The sequence below is a fragment of the Nerophis lumbriciformis genome, linkage group LG09 (assembly GCF_033978685.3).
Source record: "Nerophis lumbriciformis linkage group LG09, RoL_Nlum_v2.1, whole genome shotgun sequence".
Lineage (NCBI taxonomy): Eukaryota > Metazoa > Chordata > Actinopteri > Syngnathiformes > Syngnathidae > Nerophis > Nerophis lumbriciformis.
This window is the reverse complement of record NC_084556.2, coordinates 48,907,805-48,922,067: the sequence shown is the minus strand read 5'-3', so window position 1 is coordinate 48,922,067 and position 14,263 is coordinate 48,907,805. Positions and strand designations below refer to the sequence as shown.

At 42.6% G+C, this 14,263-nt stretch overlaps 2 protein-coding genes across 5 annotated transcripts in view; both read left to right on the top strand.

The window, feature by feature from the left end:
• The window catches only part of ssh2b (slingshot protein phosphatase 2b), a 69,709-nt gene extending 64,484 nt beyond the window's left edge, over window positions 1-5,225 (top strand). Inside the window, exon 14 of one of the 2 annotated variants that reach the window (XM_061962988.2) lies at window positions 3,307-5,225. In XM_061962988.2, the coding sequence (XP_061818972.1) occupies window positions 3,307-4,401 (1,095 nt within the window). In that variant the 3' untranslated portion in view covers window positions 4,402-5,225. The remainder of the gene's footprint in view (window positions 1-3,306) is intronic. The other variant, XM_061962989.2, reaches the window with a different exon arrangement.
• Window positions 5,226-13,151: 7,926 nt separating this feature from the next.
• Window positions 13,152-14,263, top strand: part of coro6 (coronin 6) — a 28,063-nt gene continuing 26,951 nt past the window's right edge. For 2 of the 3 annotated variants that reach the window (XM_061962991.1, XM_061962993.1), the window contains exons 1-2: window positions 13,152-13,259; window positions 13,457-13,758. In XM_061962991.1, coding sequence (XP_061818975.1) covers window positions 13,585-13,758 — 174 coding nt within the window. In that variant the 5' untranslated portion in view covers window positions 13,152-13,259; window positions 13,457-13,584. Of the gene's footprint in view, window positions 13,350-13,456; window positions 13,759-14,263 lie in introns of all 3 variants that reach the window. The other variant, XM_061962992.2, reaches the window with a different exon arrangement.

Here is a 14,263-nt window from a genome sequence, read left to right as displayed (position 1 = left end):
TTTATGTGTTTGCCTTATCACCCAAAAATATTTTGGGGAAAAAAAAGGCATAAAACATAATTGACGGATAGATCTGAAGACTTAAAAGTGTGGAAAGTAAAAGAAAAATGGTCCGACTTGTTTTTAACACTTTCATAAGTGGAGCCCTTTTCCATGCCCCAAAATTTTTAGTGGGACTTTTTTTTTTTTTTTTTTTTTTAACTGTCTTGCTATAAATATTTTTTTTTTTAAATAATAAAATCACTGTTATGATATATTGACTTATTTAAGGCTCCAGTTACTTCACATCCAATATTCCACTTTGAACATTTTGTGGTAGAAGAGATTGCATATTTTGTGTCTTTGCCATAAAAACTGAGTTTTGACAAAACGGGCATAAAACAAACAAAAACATAAAAAAAAAAACCTCATTATTGTTGTATGGATCTTAAGTTTTATCAAGAGACATAGAAGTGTTGAAAGTAAAAAAAAAAAAAAGTAAAAAAAATTGTATGGCTTGTTATTGAACACTTTTATTACAAGTGCGGCACTTTTGAACCCCCAAGACTTTTAGTGGGCCTTTTTTCTTTTTTGCTCAAAAAATTAATGACCCATTGAGCCTCCAAATACTTCACATTAATAATTTCACTTAGAAATATTTTTTGGTAAATATATTGCATATTTTATGTGTTTGCAATATTACAAAAAAATATTGGGTGGGAAAAAGGCATAAAACAAACCAAAATTATAAAAAACGTATAATTGACGGATAGATCTGAAGACTTAAAAGCGTGGAAAGTAAAAAAAAAAAAAAAAAAAGGTCTGACTTGTTTTTTCATAAGTGGACTTATTTCTTTTTCTTTTTTTTTTACTGCCATGTACCCCGCTTACCGCTCGAATGCAGCTGAGATAGGCTCCAGCGACCCTAAAGGGACAAGTGGTAGAAAATGGATGGATGGATACTCAAAAAAAAAAGAAAGAAAAAAAAGAATACAATCACTCTATTATTACTAATTTATTTAAGGCTCCAGTTACTTCACATCCAATATTCCACTTTGAATATTTTTGGGTAGAAAAGATTGCATATTTTGTTTTTGCCATTAAAAAAAAACAGGGTTTTGACAAAAAGGTTATGTAACAAAACAAAAAAATAATAACTTTACATTACCAGACTTGATCTAGATATTTTAGCGTTGAATAAAAAATAAATATTTGGCTGATTTTTAACATTTTTATTACAAAGACCAAACTTGAGGGGACCCCTAAAGGTTAAAATGAATCTATATTTAATTGGTTTTTAGAAATGAACAATATCAAAATGGCCCCTGCATGCTTTGACCCTCCTGGTCTAAATGAATAAGGAAGCGTTTGCACGAGAGTCCTTAGTGGTCCCTAGTGATGGGTCCGGCAACACCGATGCATCGGCGCATGCGTCGAGCTCATAGAGCAAAACCCTGTGTCGGTGCGCGTACCGCTTTTAGAAAGTCACGTGACCGATCATGAGCTGTTTTGGTCACGTGACCGATACGCCAACTGTGTCGCCTCCTCTGTGCCCTGTGAGCGTGTCTTTTCTACAGCCGGAGAAATAATAACTAAGAAGAGAAATCGTCTGAAATGTAATACGTCGAAAAAACTTTTTTTTTTTTTTTTAAATAAAAATGTAAAAAAAATAAAATTAAAAAAATTCCCAGTCCACAATCATCCACAACACGTTCTCTTAGATTTCCATGTTATGATACATGTTCACATTATTTATTGACTGTATCTAAAAAAGATAAAAGTATATTTGTTATTTAAATGAAGATATGAAATAATCCTAAATGAAATACAATGACTTGGTTTATATTATTGTATATACTAGGGCAGGGGTCACCAACGCGGTGCCCGCGGGCACCAGGTCGCCCGTAAGCACCAGATGAGTTGCCCGCTTGCCTGTTCTAAAAATAGCTCAAATAGCAGCACTTACCAGTGAGCTGCCTCTATTTTTTAAATTTTATTTATTTACTGGCAAGCTGGTCTCGCTTTGCTCGACATTTTTAATTCTAAAAGAGACAAAACTCAAATAGAATTTAAAATCCAAGAAAATATTTTAAAGACTTGGTCTTCACTTTGAATAAGCGTTAGAAAATGGATGGATGGATGGGTCTTCACTTGTTTAAATAAATTCATTTATTTTTTACTTTGCTTCTTATTACTTTTAGAAATACAATTTTAGAGAAAAAATACAACCTTAAAAATGATTTTAGGATTTTTAAACAAATATACCTTTTTACCTTTTAAATTTCTTCCTCTTCTTTCCTGACAATTTAAATCAATGTTCAAGTAATTTTTTAATTTTTTTATTGTAAAGAATAATAAATATTTTAGCTTCTGTTTTTTCGACGAAGAATATTTGTGAAATATTTCTTCAAACTTACTATGATTAAAATTCAAAAAAAATATTCTGGCAAATCTAGAAAATCTGTAGAATCAAATTTAAATCTTATTTCAAAGTATTTTGAATTTATTTTAAAATTTTTGTTCTGGAAAATCTAGAAGAAATACTGATTTGTCTTTGTTAGAAATATAGCTTGGTCAAATTTGTTATATATTCTAACAAAGTGCAGATTGGATTTTAACCAATTTAAAACATGTCATCAAAATTCTAAAATGTATCTTAATCAGGTCAAATTACTAATGATGTTCCATAAATTATTTTTTTTATTTTTTTCAAAAAGATTCAAATTAGCTAGTTTTTCTCTTCTTTTTGTCGGTTGAATTTTGAATTTTAAAGAGTCGAAATTGAAGATAAACTATGTTTCAAAATGTTATTTTAATTTTTCTCGTGTTTTCTCCTCTTTTAAACCGTTCAATTAAGTGTTTTTTTTCATCATTTGTTCTCTACAAAAAACCTTCCGTAAAAGGAAAAAAAAATGTACGACGGAATGACAGCCAGAAATACCCATTTTTTTTATATATATAAATTTATTTATTTAGCTATTCTTGTTTAAATCACACTTACGTGTAACTTACAAATGACAATATATTTATTTATTTAAGTGTGTATCAAACTGGTAGCCCTTCGCATTAATCAGTACCCAAGAAGTAGTTTTTGGTTTCAAAAAGGTTGGTGACCCCTGTACTAGGGCAAAAAATCAGTGTCAGTTGAGTCGGTCCATAGGTTGCCTGTAGGGATTTTTAATGTCCAGCAGATGTCAGTATTTAGTGACACAGTATCGACACAGTATCAATACAGTTTTGCAATGTGTCGAAACGCTTCATGACGCCTCATCAACCCATCACTAGTGGTCCCTGTTCTCATGCCAGACGTTGTCCTTGTCTTCTCAGGAGCAGGCGCTGGTTCCTGTGCAGGTCACGGGACTGAAGCACCCTGATTGGTCCAAGCTCTGCCAACTAGAGCAAGGGGGCCAGGAAGAGGATGGAGATGTTTTTTGTCCGAGCGCCAAGCAGGAAGTGAAGGACAAAGAAGACGAGGAGGCGGTCGCCGGTCTCTGCAGTGATTGGACGAGAGGCTCCGTGCGGCGCGTCACCCGGCAGCTGGAGCACAGGATGAAACACGACGCCCTGTCGCCGCCGTCTTCTCCTCCCTCACACTCAGGAAGCTCCCCCCTCTCCCCGCGGCGCCCCCACAGCACGTGTGCCCATCCGACGCCAGCCCTCCCCCACGACGTCCTCGACGTCGGGAAGAAAGATGGCCACGCTTACCAGCAGCGGGACTCCATGTCGTCTACCTCCTCTGCTTCCCCCCTGGCCTCCATCAACTTCCTGTGTTTGGAGGGCGTGACGGAGCGCGAGTCGGGCACGGACTGGGACGGCCCACCCGAGGGTCCCTTCAGTGACGTGGTCATGAGGGAGACGTGGGCGACACTGTGCGAGCTGGGCGCCTTCCTGCAGCAGGTGAGCGTGGGCGGCAGGGCCAGCTGCGTGGACCACATCCTGGGCTCGAGCGCCGCGGCCATTCAGAAGCGAGCCGGCGGCGGGCAGAGGAGGGTCCGAGAGGTGGAGGCCAGGCTTCGCCAGGCGGGTCTGACCCCTCCCTCTCTGATGAAGCGCTCGGCCTCGCTGGCCAAGCTGGGCTGCTTGGAGCTGCTCGCCAACGACCTCACCGACTGGGAGCTCAGCCGGAGCTCGGCGGCGCCGGCCTCCGCGGAGCCCCCCGTCCACGCAGGCGGCGACGATCCCAAAAAGCAGCGCGTCCACGACACCCCCGCATCGCCCGACCAGCCGCCTGCAGTGGCAGCCGAGAGCCTCCACGACGCGGAAGACACCGCGTCAGGAGACGACCCCGACCCCCCCAGCCCGCTGAGCCTGATGTGTCCGCCCGCGCTGCCGCCTTTGACCACTAGGCAGCAGTACGGAAGGAGTCATCCCGTGCGGCGCCTCAAGAAAACGACTGTCAGCGCCCCCTACCACACCATGTAAACGTGCGTGTGCAAAAGCAGTGCCTCTTGCCTTAAACCACCTTTGACCTGTGACCTCCGAGGACATTCGCCGGTTAAATCAGTCAGACACATTCCCTCCCTCTCCCGCTGATGTTCGCTGGAATCTTGAGCTGGTCCAACACAGATTCATCCAGAATGTTCCTCCTCTCGGTGATGCACAGCCAATCACAGCCAGGTCACATGGTCAGTGGCAGGCCAATCATAGGTCACATGCTTGCACCCTTTTTTTTTCTCTCTTTTTTTTTTTTAAAAGTAGTTATTTGATGACGTGATACCTCGGAAGCACACGTGACCTGCACATCTGGAATGTTCCGCCTCCTACGGCGATGCATCGCCTCCAAGTGCTGATGCCACTCACACTGGATGTGTGTGTGTCTTGTGTGTTTGTGTGCGATGTCAAACGTGACTTTTTTAGGAACCTTTTGTCAGTCTTTTTAATATATTTTTCAAGTTGCTGTGAGAAGCACAACTTTTTTAAACTGTCAGTGTGTGTGTGTGTGTGTGAGTGGCAAGTGAAGCACAGTGTGTATTGTCATACATGCACTTTACGTAATTTACCTTTTTTTTTTTCATTTTGACATTCATGTGTTTTTATGAAATTGCTACTTGCGGCGTGAGGGCAGGGTCATTTTGTGCTTTTTTTTTTTTTTTTTTTACACCCGTGTTGTTCAATCTTTATTAATTTAAAGCTATCAGTGTAAATGTTCTTTTATATCATGTCCTTCTACTGTGACCATTAAACGGATGGAGATGGACGTTTTGGCTTTCACTGTCCTTAAACAGGCCAATAATGATAGTAGTGTTTAACATGCTCCAGCAGGAGGCGCCACCATGTGTGCTGTGTTGCTAGACACTAGAGATGCGCGGATAGGCTATTATTTCATCCGCAACCGCATCAGAAAGTCGTCAACCATCCGCAATCCACCCGATCTAACATTTGATCAGAACCGCATCCGCCCGCACCCGCCCGTTGTTATATATCTAATATAGACGATGCAAGGCATTAGTGAGGTTATAAAGCTTTTGCCTGTTAAAGAAAGGAGACTGATCCAATGCAGTTCAGACCTTCGCGTGCCACGCTGTCACGACCCAGACGCACACCAGTGCGCAATCATATGGGAGCCGCGCTGAGCGCACCTCCAAGCGCGTCTCGCTGCCGGCGACGGCCGGGTATATGGGCCCGACGCTCCAGCGCCATCCATTTTCAGGGCTAGTTGATTCGGCAGATGGGTTGTTACACACTCCTTAGCGGGTTCCGACTTCCATGGCCACCGTCCTAGCTGCTGTCTATATCAACCAGGGTGAACCCCACCCCTTTCGTGAGCGCACTGCGCGCGGAGTGACCCCTGTTACGCGCCCCCGGCAACAGGGGTGGCGGGCAGGTAAGCTGCGCGGGCGGAGCGCGCGGAGTGACCCCTGTTACAAGCCCCCGGCCACGGGGGTGGCGGGCAGGTAAGCTGCTTACCTGCTGCGCGTGACGCCGGCCGCGGCGAAGGCGGACGAGGCGGGGTGTCGGTGCGGTGGGCGCGGTGGTGACCCTGGACGTGCGTCGGGCCCTTCTCACGGATCGCCTCAGGTACGGCTCCCGGTGGGGCCCTCTCGGGGGAAGGGGCCTCGGTCCCGGACCCCGGCGAGGCGTCCCTTCTCCGCTCCGTAAAAGTGTCCATCTCTTTTTTTTTTTTTTTTCTTCTGTTGTGGCATATGCTGCAGGTGCCTGCTCGTTTTTCGTATGTGGGTAACAACATTTAACTATGTATATATATTTCCGAATTGGTTTAACTGCCACCCGCCTGAATCTATTTAAAATCTAATTTTTTTTTATTTCAACCGCCCGACCCGACCCGACCCGCGGATAAAATCTAATTTTTTTTAAATTTCATCCGCCCGATCCGCGGATAATCCGCCGACTCCGCGGTTGTGCCCGCAAACCGCGCATCTCTACTAGACACATTAGCTAAAGAAGATGAAGAGCGCATACTTCGCAACAATCTAGTGCACGGGGTCTCCAAACTACTGCCCGCGGGCCGATTTCAGCCCGCCGACGTCATGAGTTTTTAATAAGGAAACTTGCCCGCGGGGAGATTGCGTTCATTTTTAAAATAACTGTCAGGTTCAAACACTGATGACATCTATTAAACAAGACAAAAAGCAAAGAATCAAACAGAGACAGAATTAAATTTGGACTCAATTTTGCTCAATTGAGGAGAGACGCCGTCGACCTGTAACCTCTTACAGTGTCTTAGCACGCTCTGGCGAAAGATTGTACGCCACCTCTTTTTATTTGGACACTCCCTATTTACACAACAACATCTGCTTCCAAAGGAATGGGGAGTATGTAAACAGTCATTGTTTTCGGTCACCATCCATCCTACCCCCGCTTAGCCGAGGTCGGGTCGCGGGGGCAGCAGCCTAAGCAGGGAAGCCCAGACTTCCCTCTCCCCCAGCCACTTCGTCCAGCTCTTCCCGGGGGATCCCGAGGCGTTCCCAGGCCAGCCGGGAGACATAGTCTTCCCAACGTGTCCTGGGTCTTCCCCGTGGCCTCCTACCGATCGGACATGCCCGAAACACCTCCCTAGGGAGGCGTTCGGGTGGCATCCTGACCAGATGCCCGAACCACCTCATCTGGCTCCTCTCCATGTGGAGGAACATCGGCTTTACTTTGAGCTCCCGCCGGATGGCAGAGCTTCTCACCCTATCTCTAAGGGAGAGCCCCGCCACCCGGCGGAGGAAACTCATTTTGGCCGCTTGTACCCGTGATCTTGTCCTTTTGGTCATACCCCAAAGCTCATGACCATAGGTGAGGATGTGAACGTAGATCGACCGGAAAATTGAGAGCTTTGCCTTCCGGCTCAGCTCCTTCTTCACCACAACGGATCGATACAGCGTCCGCATTACTGAAGACGCCGCACCGATCCGCCTGTTGATCTCACGATCCACTCTTCCCTCACTCGTGAACAAGACTCCGAGGTACTCCAACTCCTCCACTTGGGGCAGGGTCTCCTCCACAACCCGGAGATGGCACTCCACCCTTTTCCGGGCGAGAATCAAGGTTTTTGGTCACATTAACACAAAAGAAAAAGATGCCTCGGGCTTGGGCTGGTCCTGGCTTCAGCCTGGGCAGGTCTTCGATGACAATAGATAACCCCCCTCCCGTCTCCTCCCATCGTACACAATGGAATTTTCCAAGCCTTTGCTTGGTGCAACAAAAACCGCTCTCATCTGTTCACTGGAAACTCAGAGAATGGAAAGTTTTTTGATGATTTACATACAATTTTTCTGACAATAACATTTTTTGATGCTGCTATTTTCTCGCCATTTAGTGGAAGTTATGAGTTTTTCCTGGTCAATCAATCATCCTTCATCCATCCATTTTATACCGCTTGTCCCGTTCGGGGTCGCTATCTCGGCTGCATTCGGGCGGAAGGTGGGGTACACCCTCATAGCAGGGCCAACACAGATAGACAACCTTCACACACTAGGGCCAATTTAGTGTTGCCAATCAACCTATCCCCAGGTGCATGCCAATCAAAGTTGATTTATATAGCCCTTAATCACAAGCGTCTCAAAGGGCTGCACAAGCCACAACGATCCCACATCAGGGAAAGAACAAACTCAACCCAAGAAAAACCTTGGAGAGGACCGCCGATGTGGGGACCCCTCCCCCTGGGCGACCGGTGCAATGGATGCCGAGTGGATACGGTTAATAATGTGAGAATTATATTTCATTATGCTCTGAATGGAACCATGCGCAGCATTTGTTTGTATGACCCAATGTAAACAACCTTCCCTAGTCATGGTGCAAAAAATAAAATCCAACCAACACAAAATGTCTACATGGTCACGGAACTTTGTATAGATTGTAAAAAACGTCCATTAACAATTAAAAAAAAAATCTAACTTTGCTCTCTATATACTGTATATAGAGTATGAAATTGTTATAAGTGCACCTCTGCATATCATTGTATTAAAGTTAAAGTACCAATGATTGTCACACACACACTAGGTGTGGCGAAATTATTCTCTGCATTTGACCCATCACCCTTGGAGGTGAGGGGAGCAGTGAGCAGCAGCGGTGGCCGCGCCCAGGAATCATTTTTGGCGATTCAACCCCCAATTCTAACCCTTGATGCTGAGTGCCAAGCAGGGAGGTAATGGCTCCCATTTTTATAGTCTTTGGTATGACTCGGCCGGGGTTTGAACTCTCAGCCTACCGATCTCAGGGCGGACACTCTAATCCCTATTAACATTAAAGAAAACATCGGACTTTCCTCGTCTCTCACAGTGAAGCTAAGCGCTACATACGTCATCATATTCTAGTACTGCAAGCAAAAAAACAAAACCGCATGTTCCCACACCTCCCATGCTTTTACTATTTCAGAAGGACTGGTTTACGGAGTGGAATGTAAACGTTTCATCGCTGTCACGCTAAAAATGAAAACAAACCTATTGTTCACGTTAATGAGCCAGATTTGATTTGTTCGTGAATATCACAGCCCTTTAGTCTTTTGATCAAATTTGATACTCTTAACAGTGGTGTCCAAATCGTTTTCACTGAGGGCCGCGTTGCAGTTCTGGCTGCCCTCAGAGGGCCACTTGTAAGCGTGAATAATTAATATAAATGAATAAGGCTTCACCTATTATTATTATTATTGTACAATTACCTATGCATCCAACCATCCAGCCATCTTCTTTAGCTTATCCAAAGTTGGGTCGCGGGGGCAGCAGCCTAAGCAGAGAAGCCTAGACCATACTTGCCAACCTTGAGACCTCCGATTTCGGGAGGTGGGGGGTGGGGGGCGTGGTTGAGGGGGGCGTGGTTAAGAGGGGAGGAGTATATTGACAGCTAGAATTCACCAAGTCAAGTATTTCATACATATATATATATATATATATATATATATATATATATATATATATATATATATATATCCTGAAAATATGCAAACAAAACTGTGTTTAGATAATTGATACTTAAAACTTGCATAAATAAATATTAAGGAATATAACATAACTTGGCTTCTGAGAGCTTCAAAATGTAATGAATAAAATGCTAAAGTTGTTGATAAACAAGCAATTATTTTAATAATTAAATATGGTCATTTTAAATGAATTATTATGATAATTTAAAATTAATTATTTCAAATATGTTTATTTTTATGTATGATTCTATGGCTGGATGTAATAAGGAGTCAGAAAAAATACAAATAAAAATACAATTAATTTTGATGTTTTTAGCAAAATATAGTAAAAATGTGTATTTATTTTTTAAATTAATACATACATTTATTTTTAGGTAAGATAAACAACATAATACAATGTATCTCTAGTCTGGATGATTTAGTTATTGTCACCCTGTTGTCATAAAGAAAAGGCTGTCCTCACTCAGGTCCGCATGGAGCTGGAGGGGGCGTGGCCTCCAGCTCCGGCTGAAAATCGGGAGATTTTCGGGAGAATATTTGTCCCGGGAGGTTTTCGGGAGAGGCGCTGAATTTCGGGAGTCTCCCGGAAAATTCGGGAGGGTTGGCAAGTATGGCCTAGACTTCCCTCTCCCTGTGGTCTCCTACCGGTCGAACGCGCCCTAAACAACTTGTTTGATTATAATTTTTTTTTTTAAATACACAAACATTTTTTGGGGATTTTGCAGTAAAAAAAAGTGGCAGCTCAGTTGCCACAATTTTACGGTAAAATGAAGGTAGTTTTTACAGCATATTACTGTAAATGCACTACATTGTTTTTACTGTAAATTTCTGGCAACTGAGTGGTCAGTTTTTACCGTAAAAATGTATTGTCATTCTTACAGTGTCCAATTTGATATATGACTTGCTTTGACATTAGTATATTTATTTTAACTAAAAAAAAAAAAGGTTAGAATGCATGATAATATATTTGTTGCATTAGTACATAACATTACAGTTTAAAAGATATGCAAATGCATTTAATACATTTGTGTCTGTCAAAAAGGAAAGAGCGAATACACTTCGTTAGAAAATCTAAAATACTTTGACGCTTTATCGTTCAAGGCTTTCGCGGGCCACGTTAAACAATGTGACACTCGTCCTCTAACATTTAGTGAAGTGTGAAGTGAATTATATTTATATAGCGCTTTTCTCTAGTGACTCAAAGCGCTTTTACATAGTGAAACCCAATATCTAAGTTACATTTAAACCTGTGTGGGGTGGCACTGGGAGCAGGTGGGTAAAGTGTCTTGCCCAAGGACACAACGGCAGTGACTAGGATGGCGGAAGCAGGGATAACCCCCATCCCGTCTCCTCCCATCGTACACAATGGAAATTTCCAAGCCTTTGCTTGGTGCAACAAAGACAGCTCTCATCTGTTCACTGGACATTTAACAATGTAAAACCAAGAAAATACAACTAAACTAAGAATCAACAGAATAATTTATCATAATTTAATTTTCATTTCATTCATTTTTCATTTATTTATTTATTTCAGGCAATGACATAAAAAAGTACAAGGTTGACAACACATAATAATATAAATTAATATAGTGCAAAAGGTAATGTATAGTATGTAATGCACGATTGTCCAGTTTTGCGCGAAAAGAAGTGGGAAGAAGATGATTTATTTAATCCCATTCAGTGATTATTCACATGATTTTCACTGTTACTTTGTTCAAGGATTATAATACAGATGTTGTATCATAGTGGCACATACTTGCCAACCCTCCCGAATTTTCAATTCAGCGCCTCTCCCGAAAAACCTCCCGGGACAAATATTCTCCCGAAAATCTCCCGATTTTCAGCCGGAGCTGGAGGCCACGCCCCCTCCAGCTCCATGCGGACCTGAGTGAGGACAGCCTTTTTTCACGACGGGAGGACAACAGGGTGACAAGAACTAAATCATCCAGACTAAAGATACATTGTATTATTATGTTTATCTTACCTAAAAATAAATATATTTATTAATTTAAAAAAAACAACTAAATAAATGTTTACTATATTTTGCTAAAAACATCAACATTAATTGTATTTTTATTTTTATTTTTTCTGACTACTTATTACATCAAGCCAAAGAATTATACCGGTACATTAAAATAAACATATTTGACATAATCAATTTTAAATTATCATAATAATTCATTTAAAATGACCATATTTAATTATTAAAATAATTGTTTGTTTATCAAAAACTTTAGCATTTTATTTATTACATTTTGAAGCTCTCAGAAGCCAAGTTATGTTATATTCATGTTATATTTATGCAAGTTTGAAGTATCAATGATCTGAACACACTTTTGTTTGCATATTTTCAGGATGTAGATATATATATACCGTATTTTCCGCACTATAAGGCGCACCTAAAAACCACACATTTTCTCAAAAGCTGACAGTGCGCCTTATAACCCGGTGCGCTTTATATATGGATTAATATTAAGATTCATTTTCATAAAGTTTCGGTCTCGCAACTACGGTAAACAGCCGCCATCTTTTTTCCCCGTAGAAGAGGAAGTGCTTCTTCTTCTACGCAAGCAACCGCCAAGGTAAGCACCCGCCCCCATAGAACAGGAAGCGCTTCTTCTTCTACTGTAAGCAACCACCCGCCCGCGTAGAAGAAGAAGAAGCGCGCGGATATTACCGTACGTTTCATTTCCTTTGTGTGTTTACATCTGTAAAGACCACAAAATGGCTCCTACTAAGAGACAGGGATCCGCACACGGACTACTATTTCACAGCAACTGCCTAAAGACTTTCAAGAAAAGCTGGCTACTTTCCGTGCATATTGTAAAAACAAGATAGCTGAAAAAAAGATCCGGCCAGAGAACATTATCAACATGGACGAGGTTCCACTGACTTTTGATATTCCTGTGAACCGCACTGTGGATACAACGGGAGCACGTACGGTGAATATTCGCACCACAGGGAATGAGAAGTCATCCTTCACTGTGGTTCTAGCTTGCCATGCTAATGGCCAGAAACTTCCACCCATGGTGATATTCAAAAGGAAGACCTTGCCAAAAGAGACCTTTCCAGCCGGCGTCATCATAAAAGCTAACTCGAAGGGATGGATGAAGAAAAGATGAGCGAGTGGTTAAGGTAAGTTTACGCGAAGAGGCCGGGTGGCTTTTTTCACGTAGCTCCGTCCATGTTTATATACGACTCCGTGCGCGCCCACATCACGCTGGTTTTTAATATATTATTAAAGTTTGACTGATCTATCTGACTGTTTTTTTGACATTCCTTTAGCGCAGTTAGATGCGGCTTATAACACGGGGCGGCTTATAGGTGGACAAAGTTTTGAAATATGCCGTTCATTGAAGGCGCGGCTTATAACCCAGGGCGCCTTATGGTGCGGAAAATACGGTATATGTATGAAATACTTGACTTGGTGAATTCTAGCTGTCAATATACTCCTCCCCTCTTAACCACGCCCCCAACCACGCCCCGCCCCACCCCCGACCACGCCGCCCAACCCCCACCTCCCGAAATCGGAGGTCTCAAGGTTGGCAAGTATGTAGTGGCATGACCACGGGTAACAATAATTATTACACTGTAACAATAATCTGTATCAACAATGTAAAATTATAATTTAATAATAATATAATAATTTAATGTACAGTTCTAATCATAAATACCCTTTTAATTCTACAAAAAAATCCACTCCACTACTTTATTCCTCTCTCCTCCGGCGTCCATTAAACGCAATTATGCAAATGAGGAGATGACGTCACCCAGCTACTTTTTATGCCAGCCAATAGCAACTTTCCTTACTGGGGAGTTGGCAACGGCCGCACTATGCTAGTGATGCTACATGTTAGCATCACTAGCATGTATTTTCACGGACATACGGAGGTCAGATACTCCTCTTTTTGACGTTTAAGTGAGTAAAAAAAACAACAAGAAACTTGATTTAAGTTTTGCTACATTGAGACTTTATAAGGGGAAAACGGGAGAAGACGTTCGTAAGAAGGTGGACTGACGTTTTGACGTCATCAGTCACATTTTTTATTCTTCCTAATTCTTTAAATATGTTCCTAATATTCGTAAAATGAAATAAAAACTCTTTTTTTTTTCTAGAACAATCTAGAACTTTCCACCAGGACGAAGGGCCCGTCCACCACGAGGCCGCCGCCGCCGCCGCCCCCCACCCCCAAGGCCCTTAAAATAGACGATGACCCAGTCGTCGTCGTCGTCCTGTCCCCCCCATGGACCCCCACCACGCTCCTCCGTGCCTGGCTCTGCCCCCTGGTTCTGTCTTTCAGAGTGGAGGTGAGAGCACAGTCGCCCTAACTAACTGGTCCGCACCGGGGGAACCACGACAAGAAGCCAAACCGACACTCTGGTCCAGCCACGGAAGAGGAGTCTCCCCACCACCTGAGGTTAGCTTTTATCTCTCTGTATGTGTCTGTGTTGGCTCTCAAACTTTAAAAAAAAAAAAAAATTAAATAAATGGCGCCTCTCTAAAGCCATTACCGTAAATACGAGTCATTATTTTAACAACATTGTAAAACATTTGTCAAAGTACACTAGCGCAATCCCTTAGCACTCGCATTACCGGTGAACTCAAACGCACCACAGCGCACTATTTAGGAGCGCCGGGGGGGCGGAGTCTCCGCTAGGGGGCGTGGTCGTGCGCGGGCATGTCTAAATTAGGAAGGTACTTAGCGCTCAGACGAGGAGGGGGCGGAGCAACCTAATTAACGTGAAACACAATTATTTTTAAACATAATACTGTTGCACCGTCATGCTATGTTTGTTTGTCTTAATTTGAAGTCATCCTTTCGTCAATAAATTGTCCTTTTAAATGTTCCATCTAGTCAGGATTGACATAATTAGTGTCCTAGTGGGATTGTCTTGTCTCTTGACAGAGGTCCTCAAAAAGCA